This window comes from Corvus hawaiiensis, chromosome 1 (genome assembly GCF_020740725.1).
Source record: "Corvus hawaiiensis isolate bCorHaw1 chromosome 1, bCorHaw1.pri.cur, whole genome shotgun sequence".
NCBI classification, from domain to species: domain Eukaryota; kingdom Metazoa; phylum Chordata; class Aves; order Passeriformes; family Corvidae; genus Corvus; species Corvus hawaiiensis.
This window is the reverse complement of record NC_063213.1, coordinates 95,575,271-95,594,488: the sequence shown is the minus strand read 5'-3', so window position 1 is coordinate 95,594,488 and position 19,218 is coordinate 95,575,271. Positions and strand designations below refer to the sequence as shown.

The 19,218-nt window shown below is 59.8% G+C and overlaps 1 protein-coding gene across 2 annotated transcripts; it reads right to left on the bottom strand.

The window, feature by feature from the left end:
- Positions 1–5,579: 5,579 nt before the first annotated feature.
- On the bottom strand, positions 5,580–18,669 carry STAT3 (signal transducer and activator of transcription 3). Of its 2 annotated transcripts, none has more exons than XM_048316715.1 (24): positions 18,567–18,669; positions 14,712–14,858; positions 14,035–14,179; positions 13,773–13,871; positions 13,410–13,505; positions 13,245–13,326; positions 12,767–12,861; positions 12,407–12,558; positions 11,835–11,993; positions 11,643–11,735; positions 10,923–10,982; positions 10,602–10,631; positions 10,390–10,483; positions 10,260–10,307; positions 9,954–10,037; positions 9,760–9,858; positions 9,472–9,607; positions 9,202–9,254; positions 9,020–9,114; positions 8,608–8,747; positions 8,028–8,243; positions 7,759–7,801; positions 7,312–7,424; positions 5,580–7,233 (listed from the first exon to the last, which is right to left on the bottom strand). In XM_048316715.1, exons 2-24 carry the CDS (start codon positions 14,837–14,839, stop codon positions 7,178–7,180), a joined length of 2,316 nt encoding a protein of 771 aa, XP_048172672.1. In that variant the 5' UTR covers positions 14,840–14,858; positions 18,567–18,669; the 3' UTR covers positions 5,580–7,177. The 2 variants fall into 2 exon arrangements, with proteins under 2 accessions (XP_048172672.1, XP_048172681.1); XM_048316724.1 differs by having other exon boundaries at positions 8,031–8,243.
- Between the last annotated feature and the right edge of the window lie 549 nt (positions 18,670–19,218).

Sequence of the window (19,218 nt, the reverse complement as noted above, 5' to 3'; positions counted from 1 at the left end):
TGTGTGAAGCAACCGTGGCTGCACGGTGCTCCTTCCCACCGCAGGCCTGGGCTGACACTTTGCAGCCACATGCACGATCAAGATCCCCAGCGCTGCCGCAGCCTCAGGCACCTGCTGGGACAAGACACTGCATCCCCCTCTTCCAAGCTGCCACGTCCCCTGCAAGCTGTGAGGAGATCCAAGGCACTGCCAGCTCCTCTGCAGTTGCTCATACAGAGAAAGTTGACAGCGGCCAAAAGAAAACCATCTTGAGGAGTTCTTGCACAGCTGCCACTCCTGGCAGCACTGACGCCCCAGGGCAGCGGGGTACCCCGGGTGATGGGCACCCCGGGGTGTGGCTGCTGTGCGGTGATGGGCAGAGGCGGCGGCAGGAAGCAATACTGGGTGTGCTCGTTCTGCCCCAGCGCTCTCGCACCCACCGCATGGGATGTCCTGGGCTTTCACTTTCGTTACCAGTTCATCTTCTGTGGCCTGAAAAAACTCCGGAGGGAAATTCAGCCAACACAGGTCCCTGTCCTGCCCTGGGCTGGTAGAAGCACAGGTGACCCTTCCCCGGTGGGAATCCAGGAAGGACGGGCTTGTCTCTCCTTTGTGCCAGCGCTGGAACAGGATCGCTCTCCGACAGCTGATGCACCAGCAATTGCAAATCACTTGGCCACTGTGTCAGAGTACAACCCCACGTTCCCACCTCTCTACTGCTTTTATCTGTTGCTTTTGTGTTGAAGTCCTCCAGCTCCAGCTCAGGCTCCTCACTGCCTCATCCAGCTTCACACTTCCAAGAGGTAAATACCTGTGGGCTGGGCAGACACCAGCCCAGCACCTGCTCCATGCAAACACCAGCCACAAAACGGTGCTTTCCAACTTGCCAGCCTTGCTCTGTGTCTGGAGCAGCTCTGGTGAATGACTGAATGAGTGACTCCAGCCCAAACAGCCCCCAGCTCTCACCAAATGTTTTGCTGCCTGCGCTCACCCGCTCAGGAGAATCTCACGCGCAGAGGCTGACACATCGCTGCTGAGCTGCTGCCAGCAGAGCCCTGGCTGCGGTTCCCAGTGCTCCTGGGGCACTCCAGACCTCACAGGGAGGTGAGCTGGGACCCTGGCAAGCAGGGACAGGCACCCAATGTGAAGCCAGCAGCTCCCACACTGTCTGTATTCACTGAGACAAAAGAAAAGGAATGGAGAACGCAGCGCAGGGCCCTGGTGCCTGCCCACCCTGCTTGGCTGGGACACTCTTGCTCTGGTGAGTTGCATCATGCGAACACGTGGCTTTCACAATCCCTGGCCCACATAACCCATTGGTGCAGTCAGCCAGGGGGGCACTGGCTGCTCAGGCCAGAGAATCAAGGTCACACACAAAGTTTGTGGCTGCTGGGGCTCTGTCTGGGCACCACAGATCCTGGGGACACAGCGTTCCCTGTGCCAGAGACCTGCACAGCCACATGTGCTTGGGAGAGCTGGAAGATGTACACAAAACACGCTCAGTTCCCTCTCACTTCCCTCCCTTCTCCCTCCCCTTTCTGGTACAAAGGGGGAAAAAAAGGAAAAATAAATTAGTGATGGGAGAGAAAGTGGAGAGTGCTCCATGCTGAGAGGGCAAATGGAATCCAATAAAATCCAATCCAGTCCGATCCAAATTTGTTTTCACCAGGTCCCAAGGAAAACTCTGAGCTGGCTGGTGGGGATGTTACCCAGGAGAAATTCTTCCTTTCCAGAGGAGAAGAACAGAGGAACTGTGACTGCAGCACTGACTGATGGAGAGGCTGCCCCTGGCTCTGCCCCATCTCTCCCCCAGCATTGCCCCAAAGCGGCCCTAGATCTGCCCTGGCTCTCTTTGGTCCTCAGAAAGTCTCGGGAAGCCTCTGGGAAGGTGAGCATTATTCAGGCTGAACCACAGCCAGACGCGTGGTCACCTCGCATGAGCTCAGCAGGATGCCGAATGACGCTGTGCATTCCAGGGACAGAGGGAGCCTGGAGCTTTGTAATGGATTTCCGAGAAAATTACCTCTGTGTTTGGAGCAGGAGTGCAAAGAGTGCAGGCAGAACAGCCTTCCTCTCTAAGTGGCATCTCAAGGGTCTTAATTATTTCTCAGGAGTGGAAACATTTATTTAGGTGGCTCTGGAGAGGTCCTGATGCTTCTGGCTACTGCCCTCCGGGCACATCCTGTATGCGAGGCTCCTCTCCAGCCCTCCCTGCTGCTCCTGGGATGTGCAGGGTGCAGGGCTTGGGCAAGGCACAAACACCCAACCACCGTCACCTGCGGGCAAGACACAGCCTCAGCTCCATCCCCTCCTGCTTGTTGGGAAGCAGGATGTCTCACAGGGGAGCCCAGACCCACCCCATCCCTGCTTTGGGTCCCTCACACTCCCAGGTCTGTGCTGAGGTCACAAAACCCTGTCGTGATAATCCAGTCCAGCTAATGTGAACCAGATGAATCCCCATATTAGTCACAGATTCATGTTTTCCCACAAAGGTCCCATTGGAGAACCAGTCCGGATGGGCCCTGCAGGGTTCCAGCCCCGGTGCTGGTGCAAGAGCCAGCCTGTGGAGAGTGAGGCCAGCAGCCGAGGGGACAGGGCAGCAGCACAGACCCTGCCAGAACCCGGCCAGCCTATGGGCAGGGGAAAGTGGGGGCACCAGGGAAGCTCGTCGCTGGCACAGGCTCGGCCTGATGGTGCCTAGTGCCAGTAGGACGGGATGATCTGCTCCAGCAAAAAACGGAAACGACATTTTGTCCAAGGCAGAATTTCCACAGGAAACCTCTGCTTCCAACCACTTGGATATGGCTGGGAACAACCCAGCAAACACTTGGCCTCAGCAGCCAAGCAGTGCCATTGCTTGGGCAAAGACTCTTTGTTTTCTCTATAGTTCCTCCAGCTGGGAAAGAACACCCAGATTCTGCTGCTGAAATACCCAGGGCAGCGAGAGCCCGACTGGGTCTGCAGAGGGCACCAGAAGCCTCCATCAGCTCAGTGAGTATCTCTGCACATGAAGGGGCACGGGGGAGGCCCAGCAGCACCCACAGCCCAGCTGGGACCAAGAACACAATCACCGCATGCCCACCCCAGTGCTGGGGCTGGCTGGGGGCGTCAGGAGCACACGCAGCAGGGCTGTACTTGGCCCCCCACCCCACGCTGGTGCATCCCAACGTCCCTGCACATCCCCATGCATCCCTGCCCTCTCCCTGCATCCCTGCTCTCCCTTGCAGGGCTCAGGTTGCCACAGTAACCGCTCAGTCCCAGCCGCTCCTGCCACAAACGCGCTGCCACAGGTCAGCTCAGTCCAGCGGCTGCACCAGGGCCAGGGCCCTTCACCCCGTGTTGGGGCGAGCAGAGCCCTCAGTGCTGGTGCCACCACAGCTGAATGCTGCATTCTGAGCCAGGATGAGACAGCTGTAGGGAAACAGGCAGGTTGTGTCCTCCTGGAATGGCTGGGAGGTGGTGGCTTTGGAGACCATGCTACGCTGGAGCTCTGGGTCTGACCTCTGCCACAGGTGGCAGTGGAAGACATCACTGCTTGGCTCTGCTCTGCTGTGTACTAGTCTGAGCGTGATGCAATATTTGACTGCTGTGTTCTGAGCACTGGAAGCAGGGATTGGGATGCCTCTTGGCTTGGGCAGCAGTGACATGTGCTCTGCAGCTCAGTGTGTGTTGCTGTGGGAGGACCCCACCCAGCAGCTGGGAGGGCAGAGGAGACCCTCAGGCAGGTCCTTGGGCTCTCTGCCTCCCAGCCCCCACTGCAGCATTGCTCATTCAGTTGCTTGGCCCTAGGGATGAGCTGTAGCCCTCTCTAATCCCTGTCTGCTGCTTTATTCCCAGGGAACTGTCAATATCGCACAGCTCAGACACCCCAGGTACCAGTGAGACCCTACACGAGCCGGCTGCTCTGGACTGCCCCTGGTCCAGGGCTGCCCTGCCAGGTGGCCGCCCATCCCCAGGGGGCCGCCTGGTGCCCGTCACGCAAGCGTCCGCATCCCCAAGCGGATTATCTGCATTTGGAAACCCCTAATCCGTTTGCACGCTTGGCTCAGACACTGTCCCCACTCCTCCCCACTGTGCTGTGGCCCTGGGCAAGGAGTAAAGCCACCCCATGACCTCCTTTTGGAGCCACAAACAACCTTATGCCTCAGCACAGGCCGAAAGCAAGGGCTGCAGCCCTGCAGGGCTGGCTGGGGCAGAAGGAGGGGGACAGGATGTTGGCAAGTGTCCCTTGGCCCAGTTGCCCCTGGCACTGCAGGGATTTCACCAGCCCAGCACAGGGACCTTCCCCCTGCTGCACATCAGGCTCCAGGCGTTCCCAGCCTGCTGCCACCCAGGGCATTGACAGTAGGAACCCCGAGATGGCAGCAGTGACCCCTTAACCCCATTATTCAGGGCTGGCCCCTGGCTGAGCAGGGCAGATTCCAGCAGGGATGCAGTGTGCCCAGGGAGATAAGAAACCCCTGATCTGCAGGAATATGGAATGGGAGACCATGTTCCTGACAGCAAAGGGTTGTGGCAACCCCAGAGGTTGCACATGGATAACAAAATTCCTCAGTCCTGGGTTCTCAGCTCCATCCTGCAGCTGCCAGAGGGGAGCTGGTACCTGCCAGGGCAGGAGAAGGGGGTCCCTGCCCATGGGTTGGGCCTCATTCCTTTGTGAACTACCCCCCACCCGCAGCACCCTGGGCTGCAGCACTGAGACAGGCAATGATCCAACACAGGTGCCTGGGGAGCAGGAATGGGTTTGGGGCATCTGGGCAGATGGTTTGGTTTGACCATGAAATGGAGGGGTCCTGGAGTGGGGCTGGTTCCCAAAGCAGGGATGTGGTCAGCTCAGACCTGAGCAGGATGCTCCAGGGCACAAAGAGGGCAGAGAAGGCTCTAGGGCACCTCCAGTGCCTCAAACGATCCAGCACAGCCAGTTCCACATGACCCGCATGAACAATCCCCTTAATCCTGCTCTGACACAGAAATAATCTCTCCCTCTTGGCCTCACCAGAGCACAAACCCTGGAATGATCCTGTTCTCCATGGTAGCGCAGAGAGCTAGGGGTGCAAGTGCTGGGGTGGGATCCACTGGGGCCCTGTGTGCAGAGCATGTCACTGTCACCAGCCAGTGCTCCCAGCCTCATACACCCATCCACCCCTTGCCCTGCAGAGCCTGGGACCTGCAGCCCCCAGCCCCAGCTCCAGCCCAGTCACCTCCAGAAGCACTTGCAGGGGCCCCCACTGCAGCCCCAGACACCCTGGGCTGAGAGCAACCAGAGCAGGGCCCCAGTGCAGCCGTGTCCTCCCACGCTGGCACCAGCATTTCCTTTACACAAGTGGAGGAGACCTAGGCATGTCTCTGGGGCACAGAAAGCAACCACGGGCTGGGACACGGCAATTGCCCCCTGCGTGCCCCGGGAAGAGCCCTGCAGGCCCCGCTAAGGGGCAGCTGCCCACGCGTGCCGGGCAGGTGCCGGCAGCACTGGAGCTGGTTCGCACCGAGCAAACCGCAGCTGCGGCAGTGGGGCTGCGTTTCGCTGACGGAGGCCCCAGTTCCCGGAGCGGGGTCAGGCGGGTGCCACAGGCAGAGCCAAGCTCACACCCCAGAGCACGTCGCTTCAGGGCCTTTATTTTGGAGAAAGTTAAAGCCTGTAGATACAGCAATAAAATATACAAAAAATAAAATTTTTTACAGTATTGAATGCTGCCCTGGGCTCCAAGGACTGTGGCTGGAGGCAGCTGTGGCAAGCGAGCACAGGGGCAAAGGGCCCTCATCCCCTCTGAGCATCCCCAGGGCCAGCCAAGGACCTCCCATCCTGTTCCAAACACAGCTTGGAGGGGCTTGCCCAGACCCCACAGCCATGGGGATCCTCCCCCCGCCCTATGGTTCCCTGCCCACCAGCTGTGATGCAACTTGGGGGGGGCAGCTCTCCCACTGCCTCCCCCACCCCTCCACTGCTCATCCGTATCTGTGTGCCCACTGCATGGAAAGGGCAGGAGGGCTCCCCCAACTTTGTTAAGTGCAGGACCACAACCATCAACCCCCCCCCCCAAAAGTCAGGACACCTGCCTTTCACAACACCCATGTGACTGTCCTGCATTGCCCTGCAGCAGGTTCTTCTCCTCACATGCACCTGCTCCCTTCAACTCTTGCCCCTTCCCACCTTAACTGTGAGGGCCAACCTCCAACAGAAATCCACATGAAGCCCCCGAGAAGCTGCAGATCCCATGCCTGGCTTCTCACAACCCAGAGAGAAAGGGACAGGCCAGGTGCCCCACTGTCAGCCATGCTGGTTCCACCAATTCCCCAGGGTCTAACTGGTCTAATTCAGCACAGTGCTGGAAGCAAGACCATGCTCCCAGCACCAGCCTGGCCACAGGGAAGCCAGAGCAGCCCCTGTGGCTTCACCCAGCTCCCAAAATGGGCCACAGCTGCAAACACTGCTTACACGCAGGTGCCAGCACTGGGTAGCAGCACTGCCCTACCCCAGGGACACCAGCCATCCCAAGAGGAGCCCGGGCTGCTGGCGTTGGCCAGACCGCTGTGCCCGAAGCAGGAAGCTGGGGACAAGCACAAGCAGCTCCCGAACCGCTGGGCTCCCAGCAAACCCAGGCTGAGTCCAGCAGGGGCGGTGCCTGCTGAGTCCAGGGAGGGAGCATCTGGATACATCCCCCTGCAGCTCCAAACCCTGTGCTGGTCATCCTGGCCAAAAACAGGACCAGGCGGGTGCAGAGAGGGGACCCACCCCAGCACCCTGCAAGCTCTAGGAGGTGCTGGGAGCAGCAGGGCAGACCCTGCCACATGGCCAATCCCCTCTGCAATTCCAGACTTGTAGGGTCTTGTGGGTTTGGGTGCAGGCAGTCAGGGCAGCAGCTTCCAGCAGCGGGACCGGGGCTGTGGAAGCGTTTGTAGGAACTGTGGCTGCAATCGGAGGCAAATAGGCACTTGAATGAGCAAAAATAATAAAAAACTGTTATGGAAGGAAATAGAAAAAGGTTCATCCCCCTCCCCCAGAGATGAGTGGCACCACCCCAGAGAGGGGCTGCTCTGTTGGGTCAGGCGAGGACCTGACCCATTCAGGGACCCTGGCCCCCAGCTGTTCCCGAGGGCAGGCCCAGAGCAGCTGCAGCCGAGTGGGACAAATCCAGGGGAGCGCTCTGGAGGTGGGAAGGCTGAGCCCGGGGAGGGCCCCGTGCGCCGGCGCAGCCCCTCACATGGGCGAGGACGCACACTCTGGGGTCAGCTCCATGTCGAAGGTCAGCGACTCTGCGGGCAGACACAGCCAGGGTTACGGGGCCCGCACGTGGCCGCAGCCAGGGCCCCCGGGAGCCCCCCCTGACTCACCGAACTGCCCGCCCGCGTTGCTCTCTGCGCCCTCGCTGCTGTTGCCGAACTGCATGAGCGAGTCCAGGGTGCGCGGGGACATGGGCAGGTCGATGGTGTTGCTGAAGGAGGTGCTGTCCGAGGGAAAGCACAGAAACCTCCGGAGTCAGGGCCTGGCCAGAGCTCTCTAACATCCCCTCTACCCGCTTAGGGCCCCCCAGGCACGGCCCAGCAGCCCCCAGAGCTCTCCAGAGGAAAGGGGCCCCGGAGGGGAAGAACAGGGCTGTGGTTTGGGCAGCAACCGGAGCCTGGCTCAGCCCCCACCATCACCTCAGGCTGGGAACCCCACAGTAACCAAGCAAAGCTCAGAGGTGGAAAGAAAGGAAGGAAGGAAACCTCTCCCTCAAGCAAGGCTGAGCACACAAACACCCCTCCAAGCACTGACAGACACCCCCCAGGAACACTCACGGGGTGACACAGATGAACTTGGTCTTCAGGTATGGAGCAGCACCTGCAAGGAGGGAGGAGCTTCGTCATCAGCCACCTAAGGACGAATCCTTCTCTCCACTCCCTGGAGCACAGGCAGTACCCACCCTCTGCCCATACCCCATGGGACCCCGTGGCTGGTCCCACACTGTGGCTGTGCACTCCAGGGATGGCACAGGGTCCTGGCTGGTGACAGCCAGTGCTATCCCCGGAGCCACTCTGTGACAAAGGAGCCACGGAAAGTCAACGACTACCTGAGTCCGTCGCTTCCGAGTGTTCCTGGCTCTCGGAGCGGCAGTACTTTCCAAACGCCTCCTCCTTGGGGATGTCTGGGTACAGGTACACCAGTGGGGACACCAGGATGTTGGTGGCATCCATGATTTTGTAGCCCATGATGATCTCCGCAAACGACATGTTGTTCAGCTGCTGCTTGGTGTAAGGCTCCACCGACTGGATCTGCGTTTTCCCTGTGCAAGGAAGGAGAACTTTGGCACAGGACAAAAACAGAACTGCCCTCAGACACTCCCAGAGTGGTAGGGACAAGATGGGCCTGGGGCAGTGATCAGGTGTACTAGGCACTCAGCAGACCACAGGGCAGGACTGGGACCTGACTGGGTTCAGTGCCATAGGAAACTGCGTCCGTGGGCAGCACATGGGCACGGACACCCAGAAGTAAAGACCAGCAAAGGGCAGCCAGGCTCAGAAGTTAACCCAGGCAGACAGCTTGTTGGGACAAGGACAAAGGACAAGTGCTTATCAGAGGGTCCAAGCCCCCTTTGGAACCCGGAATGCCAAGCCAGGCACCCAGGGCAGCGAGGGTAGAGCTCGTACCACTGATGTCCTTCTCCACCCACGTGAAGGTGATGCCACCTTCCTTGCTGCTCTCACTGAAGCGCAGCAGAAAGGTCCCCGGGGGCTTGGTGCTCAGGATGGCTCGCTCCCGCTCCTTGCTGATGAACCCCATGATGTACCTGGGCAGGAGGAAGCAAGCACAACAAATGCGGGTCAGGGCACAGGAGCAGCTCCTCCAGGATGTGAGCCCTGCCAGCTCTGCTCAACAGCAGGACTCAGCCTGGCCACTGACATTTTATGGATTCCCAGGCAAGTTTTCACTCTGAACCAGCAAAAAGTATCCCAGTAGAGTACACCTGCACATGGACAAGGCACCCCATGCCATCAGGATGGAACCTGTGGGACCCCTTCCAAGGCCCAGCCTAACCACGGGCTCTGGGCTGGCACTCACCCTTCATTCCACAGCGCCAGGATGTACTTCTTCACCAAATCAATGATGTTGTCCAGCCAGACCCAGAAAGAGAAGCCTTTGCCAGCCATGTTCTCCTGAGGAAAAGGCAGAGAGGCTGCTAGCACACCTTGGAAGAAGGGAACAGCCAAGGGAAGTTGCTCAGGGAAGAGAGGGAATTGTACCTTGCAGAACTTGGCCCAGGTGATCTGACAGCCAGAGTAATTCACGCCTGGTCCTGGCAGAGAAAAAGAACACAACCATTTAAATAGAATTGTTCTTCCAAAGACACCATTTCCAGGGTTTGTGTCATTTGGGAGAAAACCAAGCAACTGAAAATTACAGCTCTCAGGCCAAAAACGGGCCTCACTCTTGGATGACATGTAGAGGTGGGGAGTCACTCCAAGGGACAAGAGGGATGGGCAGGACACCACCCCACGTCACCCAGCACTTACCCAGCAGTTTTTCTGCCAGCGTGGTCAGCTGCTCAATGCTGAGGCCGCGCTTCGTGGTGGAGGAGAACTGCCAGCTCAGCACCTCTGCCACCTGGTCCCAGGTCCCAATGGGTGGCTTGGTGAAGAAGTTCACGTTCTGCACGAGGGAACACACAGCCCTGAGTGGGACATGCGACAGGAGAAGGGCCAGGTCCTGCCTCAGCCTCGCTCCCCGGCCTCTGTTTCCCTCTCTCACCGTGACACCCCCATCCTGACACCTGCCCTGCTGCCTCCCCAAGCCAGCCCTACCTTGGGGTTGTTGGTCAGCATGTTGTACCACAGGATGGACGCCCAGGCATTGGGCATCTGGCAGATGTTGGAGATGACCACCACAGGCAGCGAGTGGGTCTGCAAAGAGAGGATGTGACCGTGGGCTGGGACAACTCCCAGGGCTCCTCTTCCCCCAGGCCCGTGGTGGCAGAAGACAGTGACCCATGCCTCACCTCCAGGTCGATCTTCAGCCCCTGGTGATACACCTCTGTCTCAAAAGTGATGAGGTGCAGCTCCTCAGTGACTATCAGCGAGGCCTGAGGCAGAAGGGGACACCATGAGCACTACAAGACACCCACCGTCAGCCCAACACATGACCACGAGGCCCGGCACATCTGCTCGGGGCGGGCCTGGCGAGCTGCCATTGCGCCAGTCGGTGCCAGTGGATCCCCCACCTCAGGGCTAGGCTCCTGCATCCCCTCCCATCTCAGCTGCCCCTGTCAATGGCCAGTCCCCCTCCCAGGGCCCCCTACACTCACGTCGCAGTTGGCTCGGCCTCCATTCCCACAGCGCTGCTCCCGCAGGGTCTGCAGAGAGAGGGACAGGCTGAAGCAGCACCACGACGACACCTGGCCGTACAGGAGCAGCCCAGGAGCTCGTGGTACCCACCAGGTGCTTGAACTCTGCTGAGAGGCTGCCATTGTTTGACTCCTCCATGTTCATGACCTTGGTGTTGGTCCCCAGGATGTTAAACTTCCGGGACCTGGGAAGAGGAAAGAGTGTGGCTGACAGGGCTGTCTTGGAGTGAATGTGTGGGAGAATGTTTGCCAGGAGTAAAAGCAGAAACAAGAAAAGATGACCAAAGCAAACAGTGCACTTACCCCCTAAGTGCTGCAACATCCCCAGAGTCCCTAGGAAACAGGAAAGAGACACCAGGTCATGGCAGTGGCCTTCCCACCCTGATGCAGACAAGCTGGTGTGTGGTGCTAGCTGTATTCCAGTATGAGTCCCATGAGCCCCACAGGCTTTTCTCCCACGTGGGGATGAACCCTCGGGATTCAGCACCACCCTGCACCCTCCCCTTCAACTGGGGGCCACACTGGCCCTCAGTGTGGAGATGGAGCCCAATCCAAGGGCAGCAGGAATCAGTCCCATCCCAGTAAGCCCACCCAGTGCCACTGGAAGGGAAGCACAGGACTCACTTGTCAATGCAGACTTTGATTTTCAGCTGATAGTTCAGCTCTGGAAACTTGACCAATAATCTGCAAGAGTCAGGAGACACAGAGCATGAACATCCTGTGCACAGAAGCACCTCCTGTTCCACAGGGCACCTGGCACAGCCAGCAGCATGGATCAGCTTCTCCGGTGGCCCTGGGCACAGCTTCACACAGGCCCAGGACATGTTAGCCCTGACACCTGTCCTCAGAACCAGGGAGGTGCTGATGCTCCCCTGAGCATCCTGAGGAGCTCGGTTGGCCTGCTGACTGCCCACACCAGGCTCTCAACAAACACCCTCCACACTACTCCGGGCCAGATTTGGGAGAGGGCAAAGGAGCTCCAGGCAGAGTCCAGTGTCAGAGCAGCCTCCCTCCATGGAAGCTGGCAGGGAATATGGCCCAGCTGAGCAGCAGCTGGCCAGAGATGCACTGATGCTTCCCACCCCCACAAGGGGATTTACCAGAACCCAGCTGCCTCCAGGAACATGGTGGATCCCCAGCCAGCCCTGCACTGAGTCATGTGGGCGGCACTCCAGCCTGCTGGGATCATCCCTCTGGGATCTATCCTGCTGGTATCCATCCCTTCCCAGCACCAGAGCTCCCCAGATAAGCCAGAGGCTGCATCTGCAGCAGCATCTTCAGAGAGCGATCCCAGCTGCCCTCCCTGCACAGCTCCCTCCCTCACCCGTGGGGACGGTGACCCACCTGACTTTGGTGGTGAACTGCACGCCTGTCTTGATGACAAGGGGCCGGTCGGGGTGCATGGGCATGCAGGGCTGCCTCTCCACGACAAAAGCGCTGCAGGAACAGCACAGGGACCACAGTCAGACCTCCCTGCCCACCCTCCACCCATGGCCATAACCAGGTCTGCCTGTGGCTCCCGCCTGCCTTCAGCACCTTTTCATCAGGTTCCTGAACAGCTCCACAATCCGCTCCTCCAGCATGGGCCGGTGCTGGACAATTGGGTCACCCTTATAGGATACTTTTTGCTGCAGTTCTTCCAACTTCTTGATCTGTTGCCGGGTCTGTAGCTGCGATTCAGCAAGAGAGGTTATCCTAGGGGAGCAGGGAGAACCAGCATTAGCTCTGGCTGCCAAGCCCACACCGTCCAGCCTGCAGAGCCCTCCTCCTCCCATGCAAGAAGATGCTCTCCATGCCAAACCAGCCAAGAACTGAGTGTGAGTGTGGCTCCAAGCCCAGAGCATTTTTCTAGGCCATGCATTACAAACAAAACCTGCACGTGCCCAGGTGACACCAGGGCCAGAAACTTTTCAGCAGCCTCAGAATCCCCCAGGCACTGGGACACCATTCCAGCACTGTGCCCACCATCGTGGCTCAGGCTATGTTGACATGTGCAGGCATCAGAAACCGTTTTGCAAGAACATTTCCAGAGACCAAGAGCTCATCTCCACAGCAGGTGTATGAGTGCCACTGCTCTGGGGACTGACACAGTCCCAGCCAGCTCTCACCAGTTCTCAAGCCGGTCCAGACAGATATTTGGTGGGCCACCGATGCAGGCAATCTGCTGCCGCCTCTTCCAGTCTGCCAGTTCCTCATCTGCCAGCATCTTCTGCACATATTCCATGGCTGACAGCAGCCCAGCCAGCTCGCTCACTATGCCCTGCCAAGAGAGAAAGCAGAACCTTCAGCACCCTGTGACTTCCCCCACGGACCCGCAAGTTTCACATTCAAAGACAAGGAAGAAGTCACATAGGGCTGTGCTTGCTGCACTGCTCCTGGTTCTGGCCATGCAGGAACTACCAAACTGCGACCCTGAAGAAGAGGGATCTGCACCCGGGGGAATCTGGAGGGCCAGCTGCCCCACTTACCCTGCGCATCTGGTCCAGCGCCGTCAGCATTTGCTCCAGCTGCTGCATCTTCTGCCGGGTCACCGACTGGTTGTTCCCGTTCAGGTCCTGCATGTCTGTGCAGAGCCACACACATGGACTCTTCCCACCTCTCCAAGTGCCACAACAACACAACACTTCCCGGCAAAGTGCAGGCACCCTGAAAGCGCCCTATAGCCAAGCAGGAATCTGGCACAGCATCCAAGCACCTCCGTGGCTCTGCTGCACCCACAGAGGCCAATCCCTCCCCACCCCACTGCTGTGCTTACAGCAAAGCTCAGTTCAGCTCCCTCAAGGGCAGCATCAGTGGTAGAAACAAAAGACCAGGTTTCTCTAATTGCCATGCAAATGCCCTGAGCCTGAGCACATTCCCGCTGGGAGTGGAGGCTGAAACACCTCTCCAGCAAGTTTCCTTGCTGGAACACACTGTGGTTTGCAAATGGTAATGAGCTGTCATTACCTCCTTGGCTTTTCAAAGTCTTGTAGTTAAAATCGAAATCATCCTGGAGATTCTCCACCACTTTCATCTTCTGCTCCAGATCCTGCAAGGCAAGAGATGTGGTTTCATTCAAAGCATTCAAGAACTGTGGTGGGGAAAGCAGAAGGTGCCCAGGAAGACACATACCTGCACCCTCTTCCTGACATCCTGCAGGTGCTGCTCCAGCATCTGCTGCTTCTCTGTCACCACAGCTGCTGTTGGATGTGTTGCCTGTCCCCCTTGCTGCAGAGGGGACAAAAAGGGCATTAGGACAGGGCTGTAGCCTGGGGATGCTCCCTCCCAGCCTGAGGAGGTTCTGCAGGGTCTTCACCCCATCCCTAACACACACTGGGGCAACCAGCTGCTCACTTCAGCATCAGCTCCAGGATGGCACAGGGTCAGGGAGAGAAGAGATGGGGGCACCCAGCTCGCCACACCAGCCAGAACACGCAGGCTGTGTCCTGGCTGTCGGGAATCAGGATGGAGGCCCTGGGATACCTGGCCACTGACCTGGGCTGCAGTGGCAGCAGTCTGGAGGAGCCGGGACTCTTCCCAGAGGCAGCGAGCCACGATGCGGGCTATTTCCATTGGCTTCTCCAAGTATCTGCTCTGTAAAGGGTGGAAAAACCCACGGTCAGCAGGCACAAGGCAACCCCTAGGATCTCCACATCCTTGAGGGCTGTGGATGGTGAGCTGTGCCAAGGAATTGCTTGGACTCTCACCAGCTTCCCCACCATGCCTACCCCTGCCAAGCTGGCACTTCCCACCTCACCTGCAGGAACTGCTTGATGCGGCGCAGGTTGTGCTGGTAGAGGACATTGGACTCCTGCAGAAAGCGGCTGTACTGCTGGTCGATCTCCCCCAGCAGGTTGTGGAACACCAGCGTGGCGTGCGACTCCTTGCTGGCAGCGTATGCCCTGTACAAGGGAGGGAGAGAGCCCTGAGTGCCTGGCACAGGGGGCTCTGCTCACACCCACCATCCCCTGTGCAGCTTACAGAATCACACAGTCATTTAGGTTGGAAAAGACTCTAAGATCGAGTCCAACTCGTGACCAATCACCATCAAGTAGACCAGAGCACCAGGCAGATGGTGCACACCAGCACCTCATGTGTGTGAGCACGTCCCACATGCTTATGGATGGGATCCAGGTATCAGCGCTCTGTGTCAGCCCCGTTTACAACAGAGGTCAGTGTTAGCCAGCCCTGGATGGGGACATCCCCCTGCTTCAGAGCTGCCTCTTCTCCCGGTCCAGGGTCTAACACAGTGCACAGAGTCCCACTCCATGCATAGTCCTGCTTCCCTCAATGCCACATGAGCCCCAGGGAGGAAGGTCAGTCCCACCACACCGAGGGCCCAGGGAAAGTGACAGAGCTCCTCCAGCCCACTCCGACCCCTGCGGGTGGGTGTTCCGAGCAAAGTCCCCTCGCTGGCGTTTCACAAGGCATTACCAGTCCTGGCTTTCAATCCAGGGGGCCAGGAACTGTCGGAGCTCCATGGGGAAGCTGTCACTGTAGAGCTGGTGGAGCTGCTCCAGGTACCGCGTGTCGAGCTGCTGTAGCTGGTTCCACTGCGCCATCCTGGCCAGCTCCGGAGACCTGTCGGGATGGGCACACACGTGGCTCAGAGCTGGCTCCCAGTGGGCTCCTGGCTCCCTCCTGCCAGGACCCAGCTGTGACCCCTCTGAAAAAGGCTGAGGGGCCAGAATCAGAGGCAGCCAGGGCACAAGCCCAGGGCACAGTGCTCCAGGACAGCTGGCACAGGCAGGCTGGTCACTGGCAATAGGTAGGAATGAGGCTTTAATTTGGTCTCACAGGCACCCCTGGTCGGCCCTGCTGGGAGGCAGGGAAGTGGCTGTGGAGCTTACAGTAAGTGCAGAAGGCGGAGACTGCCAGGAAACTACAGAAACAAGGAAGGAGCAATTTTCAAGTTCATGACTTGTATCAATGGAAATCAAACTGACGCTAACGAGGGAACTCCAGCTGTGCTGGAAAACGAAGGCAGAGCTCTGCGTGACACCAGCAGTCACTTCCCTAAAGAAAGCGGTTTGCTTTTCCCACAGGTCCCTGCGCTGAGTGATGCAGCATCACTGCATATCCTGCTCTCCCGGGAGACTCTTTCCCCATTTGTCTGGGTGGGAGGAAGGAAAGGTGGAACATCATCTGTGAGCTGAGGCACCGGGAGGGGACAGACATTGGCACTGACATGGGAGTTAGAGAGGTTTTTAGAACTTCACAGCACTGAACAGCCCCAAAGGCAGGAGCAGCAGGACAATAACCTTGAACTACAACCCTCTGGTGCAATCCTCAGGGAGGTCCACATGAACCAAACCTGCTTTCAATGGAGCAATGAGTGAAGACGAAAGGAGAGAGCCAGTGGCCATGCAAGGTTCTGCAGACAACAGACTCCTTCAGCTCTGGAGTCAGACCTGGCTGCAGACCAAGGGCTGGACTGTGAGCCATGGGCCAGGGCTGCGTGTGGGGCAGCACAGAGGAGCCCCCATTCCACAGGGCGCTCAGCTCTTTGTGGCCAGTTCTCAGCTGTAGCGGCTTAGGGAATGCTCCCCCTTGCCCCAGCAGTTGCAGGGTCCCAGCCCTTCCACTCGGTCCTGGAGGCCACTCCTGCAGCATGAGTGGTGCTGCTGCTGGGGGGGAAAACCCAACAAATGCACAGGCCAGGCAAGAGCGAAAGCCCACCGGCCCCACAGGGAGTGCCCCGCCGGGATGGTGAGCTCAGCTGCCTCGCTTCCTATTGCGCCATGCGCCAGGGGCGGGGGGGCTGCACCAGCCCCTCCGGAAACAGCAGCAGCTGCTGCCCCAGCCCAGCTCCTGCCAGAGAAGTGTTTCCAGCTCTGAGCCGAGGACAGTGCTGCAGCACCATGGCACAGGAGGCAGTTACCTGGGCAGTGCCTGGTGCCAAGTGGCTCACGGGCCATCAGGCTGCAGAAACTGAACCAGACGCCACATCCGGACCCATGATCCAAGCAGATGTTCCAACTAAAAGCCACAATCTCGGCATTTCAGGGCAGTGCTGGAGTCACAATCTGAGAGCACCAAAGGGCCAAGAGCAAAGCTCCCAGGCTGCCATGCGGCAGCAGCACTTGGACGGGACTCAGCCACTTCCCGCTGCCACAAACAGCTGCAGGACAAGCCAGCTTGCAGCACTAAATTCCAGCTCTTCCCGGCATCCACACAAGGCATTCTGACATTCCTGGAGGAAAAGGGTCCTTAAGACACTCCTTACTGCAGCAGGCACCACTACCAGGGAAATTCTAAACCTGCCAGCCCTGGAACCCCACGCAGGAGCCTCTACCTGGCCAGCCCCACCAACGGGAAGCCTCCCTTGCCTGGGTTAAAAATCTGAGGGTTGAACCTTTCTGATTCCGCCGGGCTTGCCCATCTCTGCGGTTTGCCTCTCCTCCGTCTCTGGAATGGAGCCAGAGAGCAGCCAACATGGCCAGGACCAACAGACCATGATGCAAGCTCGGGGGTAAACATGCTGTCCAGAGCTCAGAGGAGAGCTGCTAAAAGTAGCTCAAGAGCTAAAGTTCATCTGTCTTTATCTCCCTGCAAGGGCAGAGCACAAGAGTCGGGCCCAGCTGCGCCGTGTCACCAGCAGCCCGGGGCAGCTCTGCGCACCCCAACCACCTTGCTCAAAATGCCCTGCAACTGCTTTCTGTCTGCCTTCTCATCTCTGGGACACACCTGGGAACACCCTTCACGTGTGCCCGCACAACAAGCAATGAGTCCTAGGGAGTCACTGGAAAGGGCCTTAGAAGGACCCCGGGACTCTGTGCCCCTTGCAGTGACATGAGTAGGATGAAGCTCAGTCACTGACAGAGTTGCACAGGCCACATCATCACGGTGTCATCACAGGGTCATGACAGATGCCATCAACAACACTTCACAGAGTCCCTGCACCAGGCACCCTACACCAGCACCAGGCACCTCGCTGCCCTCTCTTCCACACAACCATCAACAGCCCGATGGAAAACTGTTCAACACAGCAGCCATTTGCTCCGGCAGCACAAGGGCTCATTTGGAAAGGCTGCTAGAAGAATTTGGCTCTGCTCCTCTGGAGCGATTTCAAAGCCAGGCTTGGAGGTGGAAAACAGTGATGCAGAAATTTGCAACAGGAGGAGAGAGATGGCAACCTCACAGTCACGGCATGAGTTTCTTTCACCCCACATACCACAGTTCCTCATCACAGCTCTCCATAGTCCATCCCAGCAGAACTCCCACTGCAGGAGCTGCGAGTGACACTGTCACCATCCACCCCGGGGCAGGGGACACCCAGCCCACACCCCTCCTGTCTGCCGTCACCGCCCCTCCAGCAGCTCCCCAGGAAGCAGAACACTGGAGGAGTGACAGTGACAGCGATCACCTTCAGGGTGGAAGCGGGGTCTGCTCCCCGATGTGCACACCAGGCAGGGCCAGTCCCTGCAGGTGCGAAGGGAATGGGCCCAGGGCAGCCCACCCTCCCAGTTCTCCCCGCAGCGCCAGTCTCATGGCTGTGTCCCTCCGACAGGAATGCGGGGGTGTCCCATGGCCCGTGGGACAGGAGCCACCCACGCACGGGGCAGCAGCGCAGTGCCGGGAGCCGGGGGGGCAAGAGCAGCGGGCAGCACTGTCAGCTCCCGCAGAGCTCTCGGGCTCGTTCTGCCGAGCTGCAGAACTCCACTGCTCTGCTCGGCCACCACCCGTCAAGCACCCACGGGGACAGTAAGCGAGGCAAGGCCCGGTCCGGGCAGGAGGCCCCGAGCTGCTGCTGCTGCAGTCCAAGAGGCATGTGACAGCCGGGAGCTCGCAGCTCCACAGATCCCAGCCGGGTCTTCCAGCCCCGGTGTGCCCGCGCCACCCTTTCGGCTCCCAGCCCTGGTTCTGAGTCCTGGCATCAGCATAATGCCAGGAGCGCAGGGACAAGCCGCACCAGCCCGTGCCTCGTTCCGCACGGGAACGCCGAAACCAGGGCACCGTGCCAGCCTCGGCCCATGCCCAGCTGGACCCGGGCGGGCCGCACCTCCTCCGGCCCTGCCGGTCCCGGCGCTTTTTGCTCTCCGAGAAGCCGGTTCGGGCTCTGCCCCTGTGCCGGGCCGTGTGCGGTGCGAGCCCGGAAGACCGACCCGGGCAGCACAGACCGACCCCGCTCCGCACCGAGGCGCGGACCTCCAGTGACGGGGGAGCCGGGACAGGCCCCCCCCCCGCGTCATCCCGCGATGCCGGCCCCGCTCCCGCCCCGGCCCCAAACCGGCCCGGGGGACACCGGCTCCCGGCGACGAGCAACGCCCGCGCGCCTCCCGCGCTCACCGGCGGTCCCGGCGGGCGGGGCGGCGACTCCCGGTGACGGCGACGATCTCGTCCGGCTGCGCCGAGGGACCGGACCTGCTGCGGGCCGGCCCTACCTCTCCGTGACGTCATCATCCCACTGCCAATGGCGACTCGGTGCTCCCGCGACCCCGCCCCGGCCGGCCTCCGACAGCCAATCAGCGCGGCCGTCGTGCGCCGCGTCACAGCGCTCGGCGGAGGGGGCTGCCCCCCCGGCTATTCCCGGATGGCGCCACCTCCCGCCGCAGGGGTGCGCTGGGCAGAGGCGGTGCAGGGGGCCGGGGGGGGGGAGGCTACCGGGAACAGCCGTGCGGGAAACCCAGCTGAGTTCCGGGCAGCGCCGTGACGTCACGCGGTCGCCGCCGCCGCAGCCTCTTAAAGGCGCTGCGCCGCCCGGGGCCGGGCCGTGTGCTGCGCCGGGAGCAGCGCCCCCGCGTGGGGAAATGGGGAAACGGGGATCGGCCCCGCGGGGCAAATGGGGATGGTCCCTGTGGGGCTGTGGGGATCGGTCCCTGTGGGGCTGTGGAGATGGGTCCCTGTGGGGCGGTGGGGATGGGTCCCTGTGGGGCGGTGGGGATCGGTCCCTGTGGGGATGGATCCCTGTGGGGCGGTGGGGATCGGTCCCTGTGGGGCT